Source organism: Ictidomys tridecemlineatus, chromosome 7 (assembly GCF_052094955.1).
Source record: "Ictidomys tridecemlineatus isolate mIctTri1 chromosome 7, mIctTri1.hap1, whole genome shotgun sequence".
In the NCBI taxonomy this organism is placed as follows: Eukaryota; Metazoa; Chordata; class Mammalia; order Rodentia; family Sciuridae; genus Ictidomys; species Ictidomys tridecemlineatus.
Genome location: NC_135483.1, coordinates 192,956,980 through 192,980,512, shown reverse-complemented (window position 1 = coordinate 192,980,512; position 23,533 = coordinate 192,956,980). Strand labels below are relative to the sequence as shown.

The 23,533-nt window shown below is 48.1% G+C and overlaps 1 protein-coding gene across 1 annotated transcript in view; it reads right to left on the bottom strand.

Moving 5' to 3' along the window:
• Positions 1-23,533, bottom strand: part of Mroh2a (maestro heat like repeat family member 2A) — a 59,118-nt gene that overhangs the window by 14,441 nt on the left and 21,144 nt on the right. The window contains exons 16-27 of the mRNA XM_078018485.1: positions 22,961-23,108; positions 21,863-21,903; positions 21,207-21,348; positions 20,917-20,969; positions 20,046-20,153; positions 9,117-9,236; positions 8,837-8,959; positions 7,454-7,606; positions 6,328-6,450; positions 5,389-5,468; positions 3,846-3,954; positions 3,226-3,321 (exon numbers count right to left, since the gene is read on the bottom strand). Of these exons, the coding sequence (XP_077874611.1) occupies positions 3,226-3,321; positions 3,846-3,954; positions 5,389-5,468; positions 6,328-6,450; positions 7,454-7,606; positions 8,837-8,959; positions 9,117-9,236; positions 20,046-20,153; positions 20,917-20,969; positions 21,207-21,348; positions 21,863-21,903; positions 22,961-23,108 (1,296 nt within the window). The remainder of the gene's footprint in view (positions 1-3,225; positions 3,322-3,845; positions 3,955-5,388; positions 5,469-6,327; positions 6,451-7,453; positions 7,607-8,836; positions 8,960-9,116; positions 9,237-20,045; positions 20,154-20,916; positions 20,970-21,206; positions 21,349-21,862; positions 21,904-22,960; positions 23,109-23,533) is intronic.

The following is a 23,533-nucleotide window of genomic DNA, read 5'->3' as shown; positions in this document are numbered from 1 at the left end:
AGTGGGCTTTAAAATCCTGGGCAGCCCTGTCCTGGCCAGCTTTGGCCCTCCTGAAACCTCCCACTCTGAGTTTGACTTTCAGTACTTCTGCAGGGCTCCAGGCACGTCTGGATTCTTTACAGGCTTACTACGGAGGAAAACCAGGCTGATGGCAGAGGGGGGTCCCCGCATCTTCACAGGGATGGTGCTGGGCTGCTGTGTTGAGCCTGGCTCCAAACATCTGCCTGCCACGAGGGGCCGGGAGCACAGCCCACCCCACTCCAGAGGGGCCTGGGGCCATCCAAACACCACAGTTCCTGTCAGAGCAGGGGACATTGCTATTGTGGCTTGCATCTTGCGTGCTCCCAAAGGCCCTGTGCCAAGGACGCAGCCTCCAGCCTGGAACACCCCTGGGAAATGGGAGAACCTTCGGAGGTGAGGCCTAGTGGAAAGAAGCTAGGTCACTGGGGGTGTCCTTGGGGGTGTCCTTGGTTGGGACCCTGGATCCTTCCTCCCTTCCTCTTTGCTTTCCCATGGCCACAAGGTGAGCAGACCCCCTCAGCCAGGCACTCCTGCCCTGATGCTCTGCCCTGCCGCAGGCTCAAGGAAAGGGAGCCGGCCCACCCCGGGCTGAGAAACCAGGAGCCAAAAGCACACTTCCTCCTCCTAAGCCGATTTTCCCAGGCGGTTTGTCACAGTCATGGAAAGCTGACTGACAATCACTATGGAACACGAGGGCCACGAATCACCACAGAGGGTCAGTTCATCTAGAAGTCACAGCAGTCCTCGATGTTTCCACACCCAATAGCACTGCTAAAGGATACACGGAGCAGAAATGCACAGCACTGGAGAGAGAGACCAACAAGTCCACAGTGCCAGTCAGAGATCAGCACCTCTCTCTCAACGACCGAGAGAACCAGAAGGCAGAATGTCATAAAAGACACAGGAAACAATGCTACCAGTCAGCTTGGCCTGATTGGCTTTAACTGAGAAACTGATGTTGAGAAACCAGCCTCTACCCCAGAGCAAAGCCTGTCCAAGGAAGGGGGCATGACCCTTGTCCTTGGAAAGACCCACAGAGCACTCCTAAGCACCCTGCTGAGTTGTTTATCTACAAATAACAGGAGAGATGTGCAGCGCCAGGTGTCCCTGACTCAGTCAGGCTAGGTGGGGACCCATAGCAACCCCCTAGCAACCACCAATCAGCATGAGACAGGGAAATACCTGGGATGCCAGGTGACCCCCAGTAGTTTTATGGTGGTTGATAACATGTTGGGAAACCATGTAGTTCAGTAGTACTCCCCTCGTGGCTTAAACCAATCAGTTCAAACAAATCCCCGTCTTGTACTGACCAATCACCCCTACCCAACTTGTTCCCGCCAGTGAATGTGCTAATCATGTTTTAGAGTTGTTTTATGATTTTCCTGTGGTGTGTGATGATTTGCTAAGAGATGCTATGATGTATGTGAAGTCCCTTCCTTCCCCAAAGAGTGTATAAAACTGCTGCAAACCCTGGGCTCGGGCCTCTCAGCATCACCAGTTGCTGTCTATGCGCGGAGGACTGAGCTAGCTCACAATAAACGCCTCTTTGCTGCTTACATCCATCTTGGTCTCTGGTGGTCTTTTGGGGGTCCCGAATTCAAGCATAACATTAATTCATGAGGAAAGGACAGTCCTTCCAACAAATGATGCTGTAACAACAGGCTACCCACATGCCAAGACACTAAAATTCAATACACTTTGACCTGTGCCTCACATCATACAAAATAATTCAAAGTGCATCCTATTAACTCAAAATCTATCAGAGATTAATGTAAAATATATCGGAAATGTAATTACAAAACCTGAAAATATAAAACTTCTAGAAGAAAACACAGGAGAGAATCACTGTGATCTGAGGTTAGGAAAAGATTCCTTAGACTTGACACCCAAAACATGATCCATAAAAGAACAGAAATCAAACTTCATCTAAATTTAAAACGTCTCTTCATCACAAGACTCTGGGGAATTTAGGAAAAGAAAAGCCGCAGATTAGAAGAAAATATTTTTAAATCCTGTAACTGGCATACTATACCCAGAACATATTAGACCTCTAAAGGATCAGTAACAAGAAAGCCCAATTTAAAAACAAAAGAACCATCAGGTGCCTTTCAAAAACCGCCAAGCTTAAAAAGACAGGGACAAAGAGAGGAACTGTTCCAGATTAAAGGAGAAGAAAGAGACACACGACTAAAAGCATGCAAGGGACTGGTCTTGGGAGTGGCTAGCAAGGACCCTATTGGGGGCACTTAGTGAAATTTCAATATGGATCATTGATTTTAATAGAGCAATGTAGCAACAATCAGTGTCCTGATTCGGATCATGGTCCTGTGGTGATAGATCATTCTTGATCTTGAGCTGAGTAGTTATGAGTAGTTATCTTCCTGTGCTTCAAAACGTGTGTGTGTGTGTGTGTGTGTGTGATGAGGAAGAGCCAGAGGGGAGAATGTGAAGAAATGTTAAGAATTATGGATTGGGGGAAACATGACTTTATACTGTTGCAGTTTTTCAGCAGACGTGAAATGTAATCAAAACAAAACCACAGAAGCCAGAATTAGAAAGGCAGTCAGTGTAGGATAGTAAATCGAGTCAGGTCGGAGCTAAGAGGCAAATTTTGAGTGAGTCTGGGAAGTTGGAGACTGTCCCCTGAGGGATCTTATCAAGAACCTGCCCCTGCTCCAACCTGTTGCCAAGGTGACCTGTCCCAGGAACTGCCCCTCCCCTACAGGGAGCTATAAGGTTGTTACTGTGTCCTTGTCTACTCCATCCTGCCCTTCCCCTTCAGCCCACCTCTTTCCCACCTTCTGGCCTATGAGCATTCCTGGGCCTAGTCACACGTGCGGGAAGGAGAAAGGTAAGGGGGGAAATCAGGAGAACAAAGGAAGCCTAGGACACATAAAAAGGGCCGAACACGTCACCCTGGGGACCCCAGGATACCAGCTATGGCCCCCTCCTCCCTCCCAGGAGAAGCCTATGACACAGGCTTTTTAAATAAACCCTGCTTTATCTGCTTGCCTCGGGTGCGTCTCTAATGTTCAGACTTAACATGTGGGGAAGCAGGACTCGTCACCAATAACCCACCGACAACCAGCAGTGTCACCACTACAATGTATTGATGCACCACCTGCTTCCCACAGTCTGGCCCTCGAGCCTACTCCCTGGAAGAGTGACCACCTCTTGCTCCCCACCCTTGGCCAGGCCACTCACGTGCACCATCTCCTGCAGCCCCCGGGGGTCCAGCTGCCTCTGCATGAGGCTCTCCATCAGCTGCTCCAGAGACCTCAGCGTGTTGGCATACAGAGTCTAAGGCCAAGAGACAGAAGGGGCAGCCATGAGGGCTACACACAGTCAGCCACTGGGCTCTGCAGGAATCCATGCCAGAGTGCAGAGGGGAGAGGGCCTGATGGCCAGCCCTGAACACCTGCCCACAGTGAGCTATTTACTCTCATCTTCCCATGTGAAGTGCAAGACCTTCTTGTAAGAAGAACCCATCTCACAAAAAACTAGAGCCTAGGACCCTAGGAGCTATGCTTTGGAGATGGTGGGGGCCCCTGTCAGCCTGGATTTGTGACAACTGCATGAAGCAGAGCCACATTCTACCTCACTGACAACTGGGCTTTGCTTGGATAAGAAACTTTTATCTGGTTGCACCACTGAGGTTTGGGGGTTTATCTGTTACAGCAGCTAGTATTACCTGGTATTTACTAGTAGATAATACCTCTACACCCTGCTGCCTCTAACCACTTATGGTGGCCCAGGAAGGTGGACTCTGCCCGTGTCAAAGCAAATTCTGACCCAGAAGATGAGGTGGCCAAGAGAGTACCTACCCTAATAGACTCGCTGTCCTCTCCAGGGGGTGGGAGAGAAATGGCAGAATGCAAACTGATATCCATCAGCTCGTTACTTTCTTCTATGGAGTAGAAAGGCCGCAGTTTGCTGTGGAAAGAGGCATTGACAAGAGGAGACTCGCTGAGGAGTGGAACCTGTGCTGCCCTCAGCCCAGCCAGAGGCACATCCCATCCCCGCCCAGGGGCCCTGTCTGCTGCCCAGCAGCCTCCAGTGCTGTATCTCTGAACGAGGCAGAGATTCAGGGGTCCCAGGTCACTTCTCCCACTTCCAGTGCCTGCTTTGAACTTGTGAATCTCCTTCCTCCCCAATCTCAGTCAGAGAAAATCTGGTCCAAACCCCGGATTTTCAGGGTGGGATACTTGGACCACCAGCAGCAGCTTGGTGTTGGTTAGCCACAGAAACTCTGGCCGGCGGCTGCAGGCCTAGTGAACCAAAGCCTCTGGGGTGCACGGGCTTCCTGTGTCTTCACTAACACTGCAGGGGGAGAGCCAGCTGGCCGGGGACCAGGGCCCAGACACCATCTATCCCCTCACATTACCTGGAGAACTCCCAAGGACCCCCACAGGCCACTTCCAGGCTCAGGGATTCTTTCCTAAGGGCCTGGGGTGGGACCAGGGCAAGGCACTATGGAAAGCTCCCCAGTGGTTCTGTTGTGCCCCGGGCCGACAGACCCTATCCCACCTTAACTTCCAGAACGTCTTGCCTGAAGGCGTCTGGCCTCCTTCAGCCCCTCTGCCCCAGCCCAGAGCAGAAGTCAAGGGCTGACTCCGGCTCCACACCCTCTGGTGGCCCCTACTGCACAGAGGCTGACTGCATTTTCTGCCCAGCCCTCCTTTTCAGTCTCTTGCTTGTGTCTTTTGGTTCCCCTACAAACATATCCCTCTCGGTCAGCTCTGACCTACGTGCCTGAAGTCCCTGAGAGGCCAAGACCCGGTCCTGCCCCGTACCCAGCATGTGACTGAACATGTGCTCTGCTGGGGTCAGTGGAGTGTCTTACGATCCGCCTGCGGCTGCCCCCTAGAGCAACACGTGGCTTCTGGGAGAGCCCAGTACCAACCAGTCCTCTGCAAGTCAAGTACCCTGAAAATGCCCCCACCGCCTCCAGCATTAACCACAAACCCACATGCCCCCCTCGCCTCCCCTCCCACAGGTGGACCTCCGGGGAGGGCACAGCTTTGCTATGGTATCACCTGTAGAAACAGATCCATAAACAGTGCTGGGTTTGTCAGCTGAGTCCACCCCCATATCCCTCGATGCTCCTTGGCATTGCTCAAAACCCCTCATCCACCCCCAAACCGTCCTCCCTCCTGCCATTCCAGGAGAAGCATGTTGCTGGGAATCAGGGAAGGAGCCGACCCCGTCTTCTAGATGCCCTTTGCCCCAGGGAGCAGCTACCCCAGACCCCAACACAGAGGCAGGCAGGGAGGAGGAGGTGCAAACGCTGAAGGGTCACCAAGGGGTGTCTTGGGCTTTGTCCCCAAGCCCAGGGGCCACTCGGGGCTCAGACAAAGGCCCAGTCACCTCAGGTGCGAGAGGGCGTCCATTGCCATTGTCCGCACGGGAGAGGCCAGGTGGTCAGTGGGCTCCATCTTGAGGATCGCCTGCGCAGCACAAGGAAGGTGGTGACCTTCCTGCCACCCAGGAGGTCCGTGGCTGATGGGGACAGAGGCTGCACTCCACAGCATCGGCTCAGGGAAGACCTGGCCCTTTGTAAAGTTCCCTGTTGCCCCAGACCTCTGTCCTGGCTTTCCTTTGTTCACTTGGCCTTTGGCATCGGGAGGCAGGAAAGAGTACAAGGAGCAAGGCCTACGCCCATAGGCCGAGTGTCCTGGCCACATACTTCCCTGCCTGAGCCCACATCCCTTTATTCATCCAGAACTCCACACTGTTCCACAGGCTGGGCCAGGCTGGTGTGAAACGACACGCGTGTGCTCATCTCCCGAGGTCTCCTGTTCCACCGTACCCCACTCCCCCAGGACATCCAGCACAGCTGGGGCGCTTTCCAGGGGCCCAAGGCCTTGGCAGGATGGCGGGGTGGGGAGGTCTGGAGACAAAGGGCATGGGGTGCCCCACAGCTCCATCAGCCTTTGGACAGTTGACACTTCCTGTGCAAATGTCACTCTAAGCCCTGCCTCTAGAAGATCACCATCCCCTACGTCCCTCCCAAGGAGAAACGCTAAGGCTACAGCGGACCTCTGAGGACCATCCCTGGACACCACAGGGCCCCAGTCAACTGAGGTCCCTCCCGGGTTCTCAAACTCTCCTGGCTATGAAACCCTTCATCTGTCCAAAGCCGGTTCTCTGAACTCAGCGGGACAGCTCAAGGCGGGAGGAGGCAGGGAGAGCTCTGAAGCCCCCTTTACCCTCACACACAGGCCCTGAGGGCCTCCCCCAGGAGAAACCAGTCACGGAGAGTTAGAGCCCCCACCTCCCAGGACTGGGCAGCCCCACCCTGCTCACCATCACCAGGCGGGTCAGCGTGGGCTTCTGAGCAAAGTGAAAGTCCTCTTGGTCCCTGATGCTTCTGATGGCCCTGGTCACCTGCACAACACTCTTCATGAAGGCCATTTTGAGGCTGATGTCCTATGTCCAGAGGAAGGATGGGAAGGGGATCCTGTCTGTGAGGGAGCTCCTAAAGAACCCGAGCCTCAGGACTCACTCCAGGACCCCTCTGCTCCGAAGAAGGTTCAATGTCAGGGATGCTCTGAGCAGGGGTCGGCTCAGTCTGTCCTTGAAGCACATTGACTTGGCATCTGCCCCATTGTGGGGGATGCTGCACTGGACACAGCACCCAGACCCCAGAGAGGATGCCACTCCCCAAGCCTCCACATCTGTGCCTGAGGGCAGCAACGCAGCTCAGTGGCCTGCTTCAGAGACCCTCTGTGTCACCAAGCAGGTAGAACAAATTATTGACATACAATAACTGGATAATTACTGTATGATTCCACTTACGTGAGGAACCTGGAGTAGTAGAACTATAGAGCTGGAAGGTAGGATAGTGATTGCCAGGGTTGGGGGAGGAAAAGTGGGGAGCCAGGGTTTAATGGCGACGGGGTTTCCATTTTGCAAAATGAAGAATTCTAGAGAAGGGTGACGCGACACCATGATGTGATGTACTTATTGTCACTGAGCTGTTCCCTAAACATGATTACAATGGTCATTTGAATGTTGGGTGCATTTTACCAGTTTTCAAAAAATAAAAATGAAGTAACTTTTGCTTTACCCTGTTTCCTCCTCCCTATTTCGGGAAAGCACCCAGTTCCTTTGCATCTTGAAGACAAGCCCACTTCCTGTCTTTTAGGCAAGGCCTGGGCCAAGTGTCGGGTGAACCAGAGATGAGGGCAGAGGGAGCAGGAGAATCTAGGAAGAGGTGGGGTTCACCCCACACAGCTCTTGAGGGATGTCCCCTGCCTTCCCTATGTGACACTGAAGAACTGGGACGAGTACCAGTCTGGGGAAGGAGCTCCCCAAAGGCTGAGCACCAGGGAGGACTCCTGCCTGTCTCCTGGGCAGGGACTGCTCAGGAGGTGATGCAGGGCACGCAGCAGCGAGGCTCAAGGGAGGCACCCGGCCCCGTGTGGGTTACCTGGCAGCTGCTGGAGTAGTGGTGAATGATCTTAGCGGTGATGGGGGTGTCCACGTGGGAGAGGAGCATCTGGGGGTGGCAGTAAGAGGACACACAGCCATACATCACCATGAGGGCACTCTTCACGGTCTCCCGCCTCCAGGGGTGGTCTTTCTGTGGGGCAGTGAGGAAGGGCAAGGACCACTGGGGACGCAGGCTTTCCCAGCTCACCCCTCTTGGGGGGGGGGGAGCAGCTGCAGAGTCACCAAGTGCCCCCACGACTGTGTCGGGGTGCCTGGCCCTGGTTCACACACGCACCAACATACTCATTTCCATCTGGGCTGAGCACCCACCATATACACCAGGAATGACAAGAAGCATTGAGCAAGACAGACCCAGAGCCCTGCCTCCCCCAGGAGGCTTCAGTCCAGTGACAGACAGCAGGACCACCCATCGGCTAAGGGAGGTTGGGGGGACACCCCTACCCAGAGGCTGCCTTTATCTGCTTCATGCCTTCCCTGTAGGCACCTGCTCAAGGCCAATGCTCCTGAGCTGAGGACCCGTGGCCCTGCCTTCCTGGTGCTCACACCCTCTGAGCGGGAGGAGCCGTGGGAGGCCAGACTTCCCTTGCACAGGACGCGGGGGCCCCACGCACTGCTAGCCTTGGGTAGGGCTGGCTCTCAGTCCTGCTGAGGGAGGAGCTGGGGCAGAAGCCAGGGACAGGCTCAATTCTCTCCATCCACACAACCAGACTCCAGGCAGGGGTTTGAGGTCAATGCCAAAGCCCAGGGCACTGACAGCAGATGGTTTCCTATGGTGGCTCAGCCAGCCTGCAGCATCGTCTTCTGAGGCTCCAGAGAAGGGACCTGGCTGCCCCTGTCCAAGTTTGTGCATGTGGACAAACTTCCATGTCCTCTTCTCTAAACAGTGGGACTTGACCAGGTAAATGCTATTGTATTCAGAGGTGAGAAAAACACACAAGAAGTGGAACCGGGGTTTAAAACCAAGCGGTCACATTCTGAGGCTCATGTTCCAACACACGGCCCCTCCAGCATACACGGTCCACTTAGCACGTGGGTAGCGCCAACCCAGCATCTTTGGTAGGAGCCTTGACCTTGATGAAGGTGTGAAGGAGTGCACAAGTGGCCTCTGGTTGGTGGTGTCCCCATCAACCTCCCTCCCTCACAGCTGATGGGTGGTCCTGCACGCAGGAGGCTTCCACCTGGACTGAGGGACCCAGTGTTCAGGGACGACCGTTTGACGATATCAGGCTCCTGCAAAGGCCCTCCCTGTGCTCCTCACATGTTCTCAGTCGTCGAAGCAATGGGAGACACAGGGGAACGCGGCACACCAGCTGTGCTGTGCTCAGAGGCCCGGAGGCCAGAGTGGAGCGGGGGGCCTCACCCGCCAGGCACTGATCTGCCAGGACTGCTCCGACTCCTGGATCCTGTCCTCGAAGTCTTGGAGCACGTTGAGCACGGTCCTCGCCTGGCCCCGGGCACACAGGCCAAAGCATAGAACCACGCCCTGTGGGGAGACCCCGCCAGGCAGGGTGAGGGCCTGGGGCAGGGGGAGAGCGGGGTGCGAGCACACGTGCACACACATGCATGTCCACAGGAATGAACACACGTCCCCCGGGATCCAAAGGGGCCTGGGGGATTTGAGGGGCTGTGGACACCCTCACCTCCCGGTCAAAGTCGTTGCTGTAGTCAGTCTTGTACAGCAGCTCCAGCAGCAGCAGCTCCACCTTGTCAGCCTCCAGCCCCATGGCCAAGGTGAAGCCCAAGGCCCGGTACAGAAAGCCCTGGAGAGTGGGAGGGAGGGAGGGAGCTCAGACCGCCCGTTCCCCCTCCAGGTGGCGCTGTTGCGGAGGGCTTCCTACACATCCCTCCAGATTTTTATCATTAATTATTATCATCTTATACTGTACATATAGCTATGTGAGTCCTATATTCTTTAAAATAAATATTCAGTTTTTTCTGGGGGTCTGGTTGTATACAGGCAGGCGTGGTGCACATCTCAGCAGCCTGAGCCAAATCCTCTCCCTAGTAAGTGGGGCCCACGGGTCTCTCCACCCACTCCCTGACCCAGGGATGCTCAGTGAGCCTGGAGCATCCTCAGGTCGACCTGCTTCTCTGATCACTAGTCACGCTGGCCACCTTTCCACATTCTCCTCCTGAGACATATTACCCCTTTTCATTTCTGGCTCTATTCTTTCCCCAATTTTTCTAGTGGGTTACTTTATTATTATTGTTTGTAAGAATTTTACTTTTATACTTGGAAACATAAGAAGAATCACATAATCCTCACAGGAACTTGATCAGGCAAATGCTGTTGAATCCAGAGGTGAGGAAAACACACAGGAGGTGGAACCGGGGTTTAAAACCCAGCGGTCCCATTCTGAGGCTCATGTTCCAACACTGGCTTATCGAAAGCCTCAGCTCGGGTCAGGGTTTTCAGGACGGTGGGATACAGGAGGTGTGAAACCAAGAAAGCAGCTGGGCAGCTTCTGGGAGGGTGAGCAAAGCAACAACAGGAAACACGGGAGACCTGTCTGGAATTTAAGCCGGGCATTCAAAGCAGATCGGGGACTCGGGAGGTTGGCTATAATAAAATGAGGAAGAAACCCCAGGCCACAGCCACTGCACAGTCGGAGGCACCAGCCTGAGCAGTCCCTCTGCGAGCCAAGCGGAGGGACGAGGGAATTTTTAGGCAGCCCAAAGCATGTCTGGGTATGGTGAATTTAGAGCTCAAAGACACCACCCGACTAAACCGACAGGCACGGTGCACAGCATCCTTGTGCAGGAAAGAAGCCCCCATCTCTCCCAGCAGTGTGCGGAGACTGAGGAAGAAACCGTGTTGTAGCTGCAGCATCAGGGCCGGCACCTGGGAAGCTGTTTTCTGGCAAACCCGAGTTTGGCCTGAAATGCAGACCTGGAAAACCCACACTGCACGACACAGTGTGCCTAAGTGACCAGGAGGAAATCAAACATGGAGAGAGGTTTACACAGGGGGTACTGGACGTGAAAACCCACTGGGCTCTATCCCTTCACCTCCAACCTGGCTGCTTGCAGGATCGGCTGCGGGAGATGCACTTGGCCGGGAACTCGAAAGAGAAGGGCAGGAGAGATTGAGTTTGGAGACTGAATCAAGACCAGGAAACATGGGGTCCAGAGGGGACCTAGTGGACTAAGGATGGGCTCCTCCACCACAGAAATGGAACGCAGGGGAGATCCTGGGGTGCAGACTTCCAATGTGGACTGGCAATGGCTGGGCCCTGGAGGGGAGCTGATCTGAAATCTCCGGACAAACTGGTATTCAGCAAAGCACCTAGAGCCAGCCTGAGCCTAAACCCTGCCTCCAGGAATTCTGCCTATGGGATTACCTCTCCTGCTCCAGCAACCCAGAGGGCGGAGCAGCACCCTCCAGAGAAGAACCCCCTAACACTGCTAAGAAGCTGGGAGTCTTGTGAACTCCAACAGGAAGAATTCTTTAACTCTCCATCAAGATTTTTTTCTTTTCTGTATTTAATTGTGACCTTAATGGTTCATGGTCATTTATACAACACTCATATTTGTGTTTTTTTCTCATTTCAACATTTTTCAAGCCAGTTTGTTTTCATGGATCAGTTTTTGAGGCCTAGCATGTTTGATTACTGTATTTAATTTTTGTTTTATATTCTTATATTTTTATTTTTAACTTTTAAGAGAGAAACTGTTTCCCCAATTCTCTCTTTTCTTCTGCTAACAGCCAATCTCTATTGTTCTCTTTTTCACTCTTCCTTTAATTTTTTATTTCTATCTTCTTTCCTCCAACCTTATAATTATCACATCCTATATCACTTCTATTCTCTCCCTGTTCACTATTCACCATTCTCCCTGTTCACCATTGTAAACCCTTTGGCAAACTTACTTTTTTATAGTAGGCAATAACTAATCATATCATTTCTGTTTATTGGGACAATTAATATCATAGATGTGATAGAAGGAACTACTTTGTTTAATGCTGTATATTGTTTGCATTGGTTGTTGTTATTATTCATCTCCTCTTACATGGTGAGGTACTAGAAACCTTCAGGGATGCTATAAGTCCCCAGGATAGAAACCCTACTACCTCAGACCCAGACACATAAACAATATGAAAAAGCAAGGGAACAAATCACCCCAAACAAACCAAGTTACTCCAGTAACAGAATAGTAGAAGAAATATCAGAGAAGAAGTTTAGAATGTACATAGGTAAACTGATCTGCAAGGTAAAGAATGCTGTAAGGAATGAAATCAGAGAGAAAATAAAAGAGTGAAAGATCACTTCAATAAGGAGATAGAGATTCTGTTAAAATATCAAGCAGAAATCCTTGAAATGAATGAATCAATAAACCAAATTTAAAAAATCATTGCAAAGCATCAACTACAGATTACATCATTTGGAAGATAAGAGTTCTAGGCAATGAAGGAGGACAAAATATATAATCAAAATCGACCATGGAGAAAAGATACTAAGAGACCATGATCAGAACTTCCAAGAAATAGGAATAACCTGAAAAGACCAAATTTAAGGTTTATTGGGACAGATGAAGGCTCAAAGACACAAACCAAAGAAATGCACAAACTTTTCAATGAAATAATATCAGAAAATTTCCCAAACCTAAAGAATGAAGTAGAAAATCAGATATAGGAGGCTTACAGGACACCACATCAAATTACAACAGACCCACAGCAAGGCATATTATTATGAAAATTTCTAACATACATTACAAGGTTAGAATTTTAAAGGCTGCCAGAGAAAAATGATGGGTCACATTTAGAGGGGAACCAATCTGGATGTCAGGTGATCTCTCCACACAGACCCTCAAAGCTAGATGGTCATGGAATGATAAGAAAATGGATGTTAGCCAAGAATGCTGTACCCAGCAAAATTAACCTTCAGAATTGATGATGAAATAAAAAACCTTCCATGATAAATAAAAGTTAAAAGAATTCACAACTAGAAAGCCTGTACTACAAAACATACTCACTAAGATATTTCATGAAGAAGAAATGAAAAATGAAAGTGAAAAACAGCAAAGGGAGGAACTATACTAGAAGAATATAAGAATAGTCAATCAAAGAAAAACTAATTCAAATTAAAAACCAGAGATCAATCAAAATGATAGGGAATAAAAACCATATCTCAATAATAACATTGAATGTAAATAGACTAAACTTTTCAATGAAAAGACAGACTGGCAGATTGGGTTAAAAAACTAGACCCAACAATATGCTGTTTCCAAGAGACTCACCTCATAGGCAAAGACATCCACAGACTAAAGGTAAAAGGATGGGGACAACATTCCATTCACATGGAGCTCATAAACAAGCAGGGGTGTCAGTCCTCATATCAGATAAGGTGGAATTCAAGCCAAAGTTAATCAGAAGAGACAAAGGAGGACATTATATTGCTTAAGGGGATTATACATAAATAAGACATAACAAGCATAAATATTTATGCCCCAAACAATGGAGTGTGTGTGTGTGTGTGTGTGTGTGTGTGTGTGTGTATAAAACAAACCCTTCTCAATTTTAAGAATTAGATAGACCACAACTCAAAAATAGTGAGTAACTTTAGCATCTCTCTCACCACTGGATATATCCTCCAAACAAAAACTAAATAAAGAAGCTATAGAAGTAAATCATTCAATTAATAATTTAGACTAAATAGACATATATAAAACATTTCATCCATCAGTGATTGAAAACACTTCCTTCATAGCAGCACACGATTCTTCTCTACAATAGCGTGGGGAGCCACTCTGAATGATTTGCTCTTTCCGTCCTGGAGCGGAGAGGCTCTGACTGTCACTGCATCTCACAGGGACCTGGACATTGCCCTGGTCCAGGAAGTTTGAGGGCGTGTCTTCAGATGTAGGCAGGTCACCCATGGATTGAGCCACACTCACCTGTTCCTTTGTAATTTTACCCCTTTGCCCTGTTTGGGATAGAATGTTCCATGGAAACACCCTTTGGGTGTCCCCTTCTCGTTGCTCTGCCTTTGGATGTGGCCTTCCTGGATGTCAGTCAACCTGCTGACAGCAGACTACACGAAGCTAGATTCAACCCCCTGAAACCTGACCCCTTGCCTTATTTGAATGGTTTCTCCTCAATAAAAGGGTTCAGCACATGCTCACTCTCTTTCTCTTTCTGTGGACCCTTAAGGTCAGAGACGCTGTCACAGGACCCCAAAGAAAAAAGTATCTTTGTCTCTTGTGTGATTATTTCGTGCAACCCAGTTCACCTGGAGTGACCCTGAGTGTTTTTGTCATGAGGAACATGTCAAAATAGACCATATCTTAGGCTACAATGCAACTATCAGCAAAAAAAAGAAAAGAAAGAAAGAAACAGAGATAACAGCTTGCATCCTATCAGATCATAATGGAATGAAATTAGAAATCTCTAATAAAAAAATAGAAACTATTTCAACACCTGGAAACTAAATTGCATGTTATTGAATGGATAGCAGGAGAAATCAAGCATGAAATTTAAAAATATAGAGATAAATGAGAACAGCAATAAAACATATTAAAATCTCTGGGATACTATAAAGGCAGTGCTAAGAGGAAAGTCCATTGTATTGAGCTCATTCATTAAAAGACTAGAAAGTCAACAAATAAATAACCTAACATAATATCTTAAAGCCCTAGAAAAATAAGAACAAATTAATAAGAGCAGTAGAAGACAGGAAATAATTAAAACCAGAGCTGAAATCAATGAAATTGAAACAAAAGAAACAATCAAAAAAATTGACAAAACAAAAAATTGATTCTTTGAAAAAATAAAATATAGTTGATAAACCCTTAGCCAAGCTAATGAAGAGAAAGAGAAAAAATTCAAATCACTAAAATTCACAATAAAAAAGGAAATATCACAACAGACATAACTAAATTACAGACAATAATCTGAAACTATTTTGAAAATTTATATTCTAATAAAACCAAAAATCTTGAAGATATTGACAAATTTCTAGAAACATATGTTCTACCCAAATTGAATCAGGAAGACATAGAAAATTTAAATAGATCAATTTCAAGCCATGAAATTTCAAGCAATGATGCCATCAAAAGCCTACAAGGAAAGAAAAGCCCAGGATCAGGTGAATCTCAGCTGAGTTCTACCAGACCTTCAAGGGAAAACTAACACGAATCCTCCTCAAATTATTCCATGAAATAGAAAAGGAGGGAACCCCTTTAAACTCCTTCTATGAGACTAGTATCACCCTGATACCAAAACCAGACAAAGATAAATCAAAGAAAGAAAAATTCAGACCAATATCCTTGATGAACATAGATGCAAAAATTCTTAATACTGGCAAATCACATACAAAAAAGCATACTTAAAAGTTGGTGCACCATGATCAAGTGGGGTTCATCCCAGGGATGCAAGATTGGTTCAATATATGGAAATTAATAAAGGTAATTCATCCCGTCAATAGACTTAAGGACAAGGATTACATGGTTATCTCAATAGATACAGAAAAAGCATTTGACGAAATGTAGCATCCATTCATGTTCAAAACACTAGAAAAACTAGAGATGATAGGAACATACTTCAACATGTAAAAGCTATCTATGCTAAACCCAAGGCCAACATCTTTCTAAACGGAGAAAAACTGAAAGCATTCCCTCCAAAAACTGGAACAAGACAGGGCTGCCCTCTTTCACCACTTCTATTCAACATAGTCCTGGAAACTCTATTAAAGAGACATGAATTGGAAAAGAAGAACTCTTCCTTTTTGCTGACATGATTTATATTTAGAAGACCCAAAAACTGCACTAGAAAACTTATAGAAATGAATTCAGCAAAGTAGGAGGATATAAAATTAACACTCATAAATCAAATGCATTCCTAAACATCAGTGGTGAATCAACTGAAAGAGAAATTAGGAAAATCATTCCATTCACAATAGCCTCAAAAAAAAAACATAATTGAGAATCAATCTAACAAAAGAAGTGAAAGTCTTCTACAATGAAAATTACAGAACACTAAAGAAAGTAAGTAAAGAAGACCTTAAAAGATGGAAAGATTGCCAGTGTTCTTGGATAGGAAGAATTAATATTGTCAAAATGACCGTACAGATTTAATGCAATTAAATTAAATTAAAGCTTTATACAGATTTAATGCAATTCCCATTAATGATCTGGGATATTCTTCATAGAAATAGAAAAAGCAGTCATGAAATTCATTTGGAAAAACAAGAGGCCCAGAACAGCCAAAGCGATCCTCAGCAAGAAAAGTAAAGCAAGAGGCATCACAACCCCAGATCTTACACAATACTACAGAGCAATAATCACAGAAAGAGCATGTTACTGGCACCAAAACAGACATGAAGACCAATGGTACAGAATAGAAGGCACAGAGACAAACCCACATAAATGCATAAGTGCAGACAAAGGCACCATAAACACACATTGGAGAAAAGAGAGCCTCTTCAACGAATGCTGCTAGAAAAACTGGAAATCCATATGTAACAAAATGAAATCAGACCCTTATCTCTCATCCTGCCCAAAAATCAACTCAGAGAGAGTCAAGGACCTAGGCTAGACCAGAGACCTGGGCCTACTGGAAGAAAAGTAGTCCCAAACCTCCATCATGTCAGCTTAGGACCAAATTCCTCAACAAGACTCCTAAAGCACAAAAGTAAGATCAAGAATCAAAAATGGGATGGTTATCAAACTAAAAAGCTTCTTCACAGCAAAGGAAACAATCAATAATGCAAAGAGAGACTCTACATAATGGGAGAACATATTTGGCACCTGCATCTCAGAGCACTAATCTCCAGGGTATATAAAGAACTCAAAAAACTTAACACCAGAAAACCAAATAACCCGACTAATAAATGGCCAAAGGAACTGAACAGACATTTCACAGAAGAAGAAATACAATCCACCAACAAATATATGAAAAAAAATGTTCAACATGAATAGCAATTAGATAATGAATAGCAATTAGATAAATGCAACTTAACTTACTCTGAAATTTCATTTCACTCTAATCAGAATGGCAATCATCAAGAATACAAATAACAACAAATGTTGGTGAAGATGTGGGGGAAAAGGCACACTCATCCATTGCTGGTGGGACTGCAATTTGGTGCAACCACTATGGAAAGCAGTACGGAGATTTCTCAGAAAACATGGAATAGAACCACTATTTAATCCAGTTATCCCACTCCTTGGACTATACCCAAAGGACTTAAAATCAGCATACTATAGTGATGCAGCCACAACAATGTTTATAGCAGGTCAATTTGCAATCGCTAAGCTATGGAACCAACCTAGGTGCCCTTCAACAGATGAATGGATAAAGAAAATGTGGCCCATACACACAATGAAATATTACTCAGCCATAAAGTAATATTGGCCAGTAAAAGAATGGAAATGGAGACTACCATGCTAAGTCAAAGAAGCCAGTGCACAAAGATCCAAAGGCCAAATGTTCCCTCTGATATGCAGATGCTGATTCGTAATAGGTGGAGGGGCCGGTGGAGGTTCACCTGATTGAACTGGGAAGCATGGGGGGAAGGAAGGGGGACTGGGAAGAGAAAGACAGTAGAATGAGTCGGACATAACTCTCCTATGTTTATGTGGATCCATGACAGGTGTAACTCCACGTCAGGTACAACCATAAGAAACCCTTCCTCAACTCGCTTTCCACACATTCTCAGGACTTTCTTTCATTTCATCACTCAGGTGACCTTGGAAATATTCTTGTCACATCCCATAAAGTCAGCACATTGCCACCAATGCCCCCTGAAGGACTCTGACTGGGAGTAAGTGACACCGTTGCTCAGTGGGAACCAAGGTGGACCCCTTTGCACACTGAGGCTGCTGCCCGAGCACAGGAGCTACAGGAGCCGTGTCGCTGGCTCAGGTCTTCCTCACTTCCTGTCTCACCACTGTTCGTCACACTGGTTCCACCTATGTCACAAGTTCCCTATTTTTTTTTAAATTTTTTTTTTTGTACACAGGATTGAATCCAGAGGTGCTTAACCACTGAGCCACATCCCAGGCCTTTTCGTATTCTATTTAGATAGGGCCTTGCTAAGTTGCTTAGGGCCTCACTAAGTTGCTGAGGCTGGCTTTGAACTCATGATCCTCCTGCCTCAGCCTCCCAAGCCACTGGGATTACAGGCATGTGCCACCTTGCCTGGGTCATATGCCCCTGATTTTATTTGTTTATGTGTTCCATCATGTTGGGACTTTGAATGGAGTCTTTTTTCACTTTATTTTGCTGTTCTATTTGCATATTGGAAAGATGATTTTTTTTGGTTTTTGCACATTAGTTTTGGGAAAGGACTGGCTGTACGCATCTGTCACCATCTACTCCCTGCTTCCTGGGAATGTCAGTAGGAGAGGGGGGACAGGGAGGGTCTCCATGGGGTTCCTTATTATGTTGTATCTAGTTGGGTTTTCAAGTTATCTGAGCCACTGAAATTCTTCTTAAAAATCTGTTTATTCACATATTTACTTGCTTGGGATAGCTGAGTTACTGTGGCATGTTGAACTTCATGCACTTGCTTATTCAATGCTGCCTACAACTTTTTTCAAATGGGCTTTAAATCATCCTACTTAACCATATGCCTACAAAGCTACAGTGTTCAGCTAGTGGAAGAAATCTGTAAGGCACACTTTGCTGTTATTTTACACACTCAATTAGGAAGAGAACATATTTAACAAATAGAATTTGTGTTGGTAACTTAAAAACATTTTCTAAAACATCTAAATTGAGATACAGTTCATATGCCATAAAACTCATCCATCTAAGACATATAAATTCAAGGGTATATTCAGAGTTGTGCAACCATCATCACATATTTACTTAAATTTAGAACATTTTGTCACCCCAAAAGGAACTCCATACCCATTTGTAGTCATTCCAAAGTCCCCCTGCCCCTGAAAACCACGAATCTATTTTTAACCTCGAAATGTGTCTATTCTGAACATTTTATATAAATAGAATCATTTAACACATGGTCCTTTGTGTTCCCTTGCATCTGGCTTCTTTGTTTTTATGATTCACTTTAGAGGTGGCATGTATTAGTACTTCCTATCTTTTCATGGCTGAATACTATTCCATTGCATAGATGTACCATTTTCGTTTATCTGTTCATCTACTAAGGGACATTTAGGTTGTTGTCACCTTGGGGATATTGATACAATGAACAATTAATGTATAAGTTTTATGTGGACATAGGTTTTAATTTCTTCTAGCTGTGAATAATTAGGAGTAGAATTGCTACATCATATAGTAACTATGTATTTACCATTTTAACAAAATGCCAAACTATGCTCCAAAGCTGTTGCACCAATTTATATCCCCCCGTAACAAACAAAGCAACATATGAAGGTTCCATCTCTCCACCCTTGACAACACGCATTATCATCTCTCTTTTGTCCCAGTGGGTATTAATTGACATTTTTTTGTGGTTAGGATTTCTATTTCCTAATGGTAGTAGTGACTTTGAACATTTTTTTCGTGTGATTACTGGCCATATATACATCATCTTTGAAGAAAAGTCTATTTACATACCTTTTTCATTTTTAGTTGACCTGTCTTTGTATTAATAAGTTGCTGTGTGTGTGTGTATGCACAAGTGTGTGTGTGTGTGTGTGCACACATTGTACAAATGTTTGATTTGCAAATATGTTCTTCCATTCTGTGGGTCATCCTTTCAATGGTATTATTTTCAGTGCAAGAGATTTTAATTTTTATGATGCTCATTCTATTTTTTTCTTTCTCCTATCACCTATTCTTTTCTGATGTCCTATCTCAGAAGGTCTTTCCTAACCCAAAGTCATGAAGTCTTATGCCTAAGTTTTCTTCTAAGAATTTTACACTTTCAGCTCTTATTTTTGCCAACTACCCATTCTAATGTGTGTGTATGGTGTGAGGAAGGGGTCCAATTCCATTCTTTTTACATGTGGACAGCCAGCTGTTCTAGCACCATTTGTTGAAAAGATTATTCTTTGCCTGTTGAATTGTCTTGGCACCCTTATTGAAAAATCTATTCACCATAAATGTGAGAGTTTATTTCTAGACTCTCAGTGCTATTTCCTGTCTATCCTTATGTGAGGACCACCCTGTCTTACTTACTGCAGCTGGGTCGGAAGATTGGAATCAGGAGGTAAGTTTTGTTGGCTACTCTGGGCCCCTTGCATTTTCATATGAATCTGAGGATTAGATCGTCAGTGTACGAGGGGGCGGGAAGCTAACTGGGATTATGGAGGAGTTGAATCTGTACATAAATTTGGGGAGAATCACCATCTTTATAATCCTATGTCTGTGAACACAGGTGCTTGCCACTTATTGAGACCTTCCCTGATTTCTTTCAACAATTGTTTAGTTTTGTACAAAAAGGGATTTTCAAATCATTTTTCATGTGATTACCAACCAGAATCTGGAACATAAACAAATCAAAGACCCAGTTGGAACAGAACAAAAAACTAAGACTCCCTGGACAATTCCAACCGCCCCTTCTCCCAGGAACTGCAAACAGCCAGGGTCCTGCTGGTCTCCCGCACGTGGGGACCCTCTGCACTCCCCATTCCCTCTCCAAACGCTCTGTGCTGTGGGGACAAACCTTTTCCAAAGAGGGGCTATCAAAGCTCCCGATCTGGTTGTTCAGCTCCTTGCTCAGGCGCAGGCTCCAGCTGGTCCCCCGAGTTGTCTTGAGGGAAAGTCTCAGAAACTGGGGAGAAAGAAGATGCATGGACACCAGCCCTGCTCCCTGCCGGGCCCTGGGAATGCTGTATGACCTCGAGTAATGGCTTGCCCTCTCTGGGCATCCTTCCCCAAATCTCCAGCTCACAGTCCATGGAGCCCCAATCCAGCACTAATGCTTGGTGTCTGTGGGTAGGGGATGGCTGTGCCCTTGGGGGCTGGCAGGACAGATGCCACACTGATGCATCCCCAGGTGCTGGGTTCTCTGGGGTCTCCCTGATGAGAGAGTATAGCTAGGAACTTTATGCTTTCCAAGTCTTCTCCGACAGAAGGAGAATGTATCCTTTAGGGGACCCTAAACCCCGCAAGCCAACACCACCAATGCCCTCCCATCCACTGGCTCTCCTCCCTGTCCAACCCCACTAATGCCCTCCCATTCCTCCACTCTCCTCCCCGTCCAACCCCACCAATGCCCTTCCATACCTCAGTTCACTGCCTGTCCAACCCCACCAATGACCTCCCATCCACTGGCTCTCCTCCCTGTCCAACCCCACTAATGCCCTCCCATTCCTCCACTCACCTGCCTGTCCAACCCCACCAATGCCCTCCCATTCCTCAGCTCACCGCCCCGTCCAACCCCCCAATGTCCTCCCATTCCTCAGCTCACCGCCCCGTCCAACCCCCCAATGTCCTCCCATTCCTCAGTTCACCTGCCTATCCAACCCCACCAATGCCCCCCCATCCACTGGCTCTCCCACCCATCCAGGTCTCAGCAGCCTGGTCGCCCTTACCTGAATGAGCTTGTCTTCCCAGGCCTTCTGATTCCAGGTGAACTCTGTGTGTTCTGTGGGGGCACACAGCTGATGGCACGGGCTGCCCCTCTGTCGTCCCTGGTCAGCACCCTGCTGCCATCCCAGGCCTCCACAAGAGCCCTTGGCCAGCAGCACTTCGCTCCCCACCTCCCGCTCCTTGGCCAGCTCTCAGGACCAAAGTAGGCCACGTGGGTCCACCTGGAGCCTAGGTTCCTGGTGCCCAAGCCGTGCAATCTGTGCCCAGTGAACACACGAGGTGGGCACCTCACCTTCCAGGTACCGGATCAGCAGGGGGATCTCCTGCTCCCACACATTGGCCATGGTGGGCGCAATGCTGTGGCTCAGGGTCCTCAGGAGTTGCAGCATAGCGACCCCACGGCCCTCCCCCTTGTAGGGTGACGACATCAGCACCTGCAAAATACCAGGTCATGAGCGCAGCAGGGCCTGACACCTCCCTCCGTCTTGGGGTTCATGCCCTCACTGTAAGTGGAGGTGAAGGTGGGCGGTTTTCAAACAGAGTCCAAGGACCTCCAGGACAGAGAGTCCCTTACAGAGAATGCTGATGGGGGTGGGGCAAGAGAGGCCAGGCCTGGCCTCCTCATCCACCCCAAGCCTCAGTGGAGCATGGATTATATCCACAGGACAGACCCCTCACCCCCACCCCCAGGGGCAGGCAGCCCATTGATAGTGTCCTGGAGATGCTCTGGGCAGAGGAAGCTGGGTTGGCCATCTGAGCACACTGCCCCTGCCACTTCTCCCCAACAGGGACAATAGGGGTCTGGGACACTCTGTCCTGCTAAGCACCCAGCTCCCTCACTGCACCCTGGCTCTCTGCTCCTGGGGCTCAGGGAATGAACAGCTCAAGAGAGAGGCACCACAGGGCATAGCCTTGCCAGGCCTGGGCATGTGCAGGTCAGCCACTCACCAAGAGACGGGCCAGCAGCTTCTGAGGTGCAGGCAGGTCCACTGAGGAAGGAGATGCAACTTGAACTGAGGCTGCCCATCCCATACCAGGACATGCCCACATACCCTGAGGGGGACTTGACCCTGGGAGGTGCCTTCCCAGCATGACTCCATCCAGAAACTGGGTCAGCACAGGGGACTTTCCAATAAAGAACATCACTATAGTTGACTCAGCACAAGGGAAACTCATGCTGACGTGCTGAGTGCAGGAGGTACTATATCAGACCTTACCCCTGGGTGGTCGTTGCAATGGTTACCAGACTTGCCATGATAGTGTTTTGTCCCCTATTGTGAACCTTAGCTTCCCTTGAGCCAGCAGTAATTAGAAAGCCTGCTTCCACCCGTCCTGTCCCCTGCAGGCTTTGGGGGTCAATGAGCCCATGCAAAGCAAACTCCGGGGACTTGGATGGATAAACAAGGGAGGGGCCAGGCCTGCTAAGAAGTTGTAGGTGTTGGAACTCAGGAGAGGACTCAGTCCCAAAGTGAAAAGGCCCACGAGGAAGACCTCAGGGGGCCAGCTAGGCAGACCATGGATCCTGAAGGCCTAACTAAATTGCCAGCATCACTAGCCACAGCCATCCCTGGGAAGCCCAAGCCCGTGAGAGCAGCCCCCTCAGCACTAGAAGTGGGAGGGAGGGGGACAGCGCAATCCATAGCAGATGGGCCTAGCTGCTTTTCTGAGAATCTGGTGTTAACAGTGTCCACCCTGGGGTGGACCATCATGGGGTCAGTTTACAGAAGACCTGGATGAACAACTATAGTCCCTCTATCTGACTCAGAGAGGTCAGCAGAACAGAGACCCATAAAGACCACACCTGGAGAGAGCCTGGGCAGGAGGCCCCCAAGGTGGGGTCTGGGCCAGGGGTATGGACTGGGGACATGGGGACATGAAGAGTGTGCTACCAGGAGGAAGTTCCCCAGGACTCCAGCACCTCCTCAGATGTGGCAAGGTGCATTCTGGGCGCTTCCTAGAGAATTTTGTTGAGGGGACTTGGGAAAGGGTGACAAGGAACAGACCCAGCAGCCAGGTCCCACCAGCGGGCTCAGGGCTCTTGCTCACCGTGTTTGCACTTGCCACTCATGCTTGCTTCTGCATCCTTGCTGTGGAGCTGGCGCTCGGCCAGGTTCGTGAGGCTGATGCAGATGGGTGTCAAGGCCTCCGTGTAGTCTGTCTCCATGATGTAGCACAGGAGCCGTACCCAGAACTCCTGGGGTGGGCAGGGGAAAAGGAACCCAGGTCCAGCTGGAGGCATCCCATGGCCATCCAAGACTGGCAGGCTACATGCACAGCATAGGCCTCAGCCAACTTGCCCAGAGCTGGCCCCAGACACCACTGACACTCAGCCTACACTGACTCCTGCCAGCCCGGCCTTGGTCAGGAGGGTCTCACACCCTGCCTGCCAGCCTAATACCAGACCTACACCCAATACACTGTCTTTGTCTAGGCCCCTTTCCTGACCTCAAATCCTCTGGAGTTGCATGCTGGGCAGATGACCCAGCTGTGCTTGCTGGTTGTGACAGTCAGATTTACATCCCCTTCTTGATGTGTTTATAGTAAAATTTTCCTATCTTATTGCTCTGTCACATTTCATTGCAATTGAAAGTTGTTTCTCCTATAACTCTGGGTTCCCTG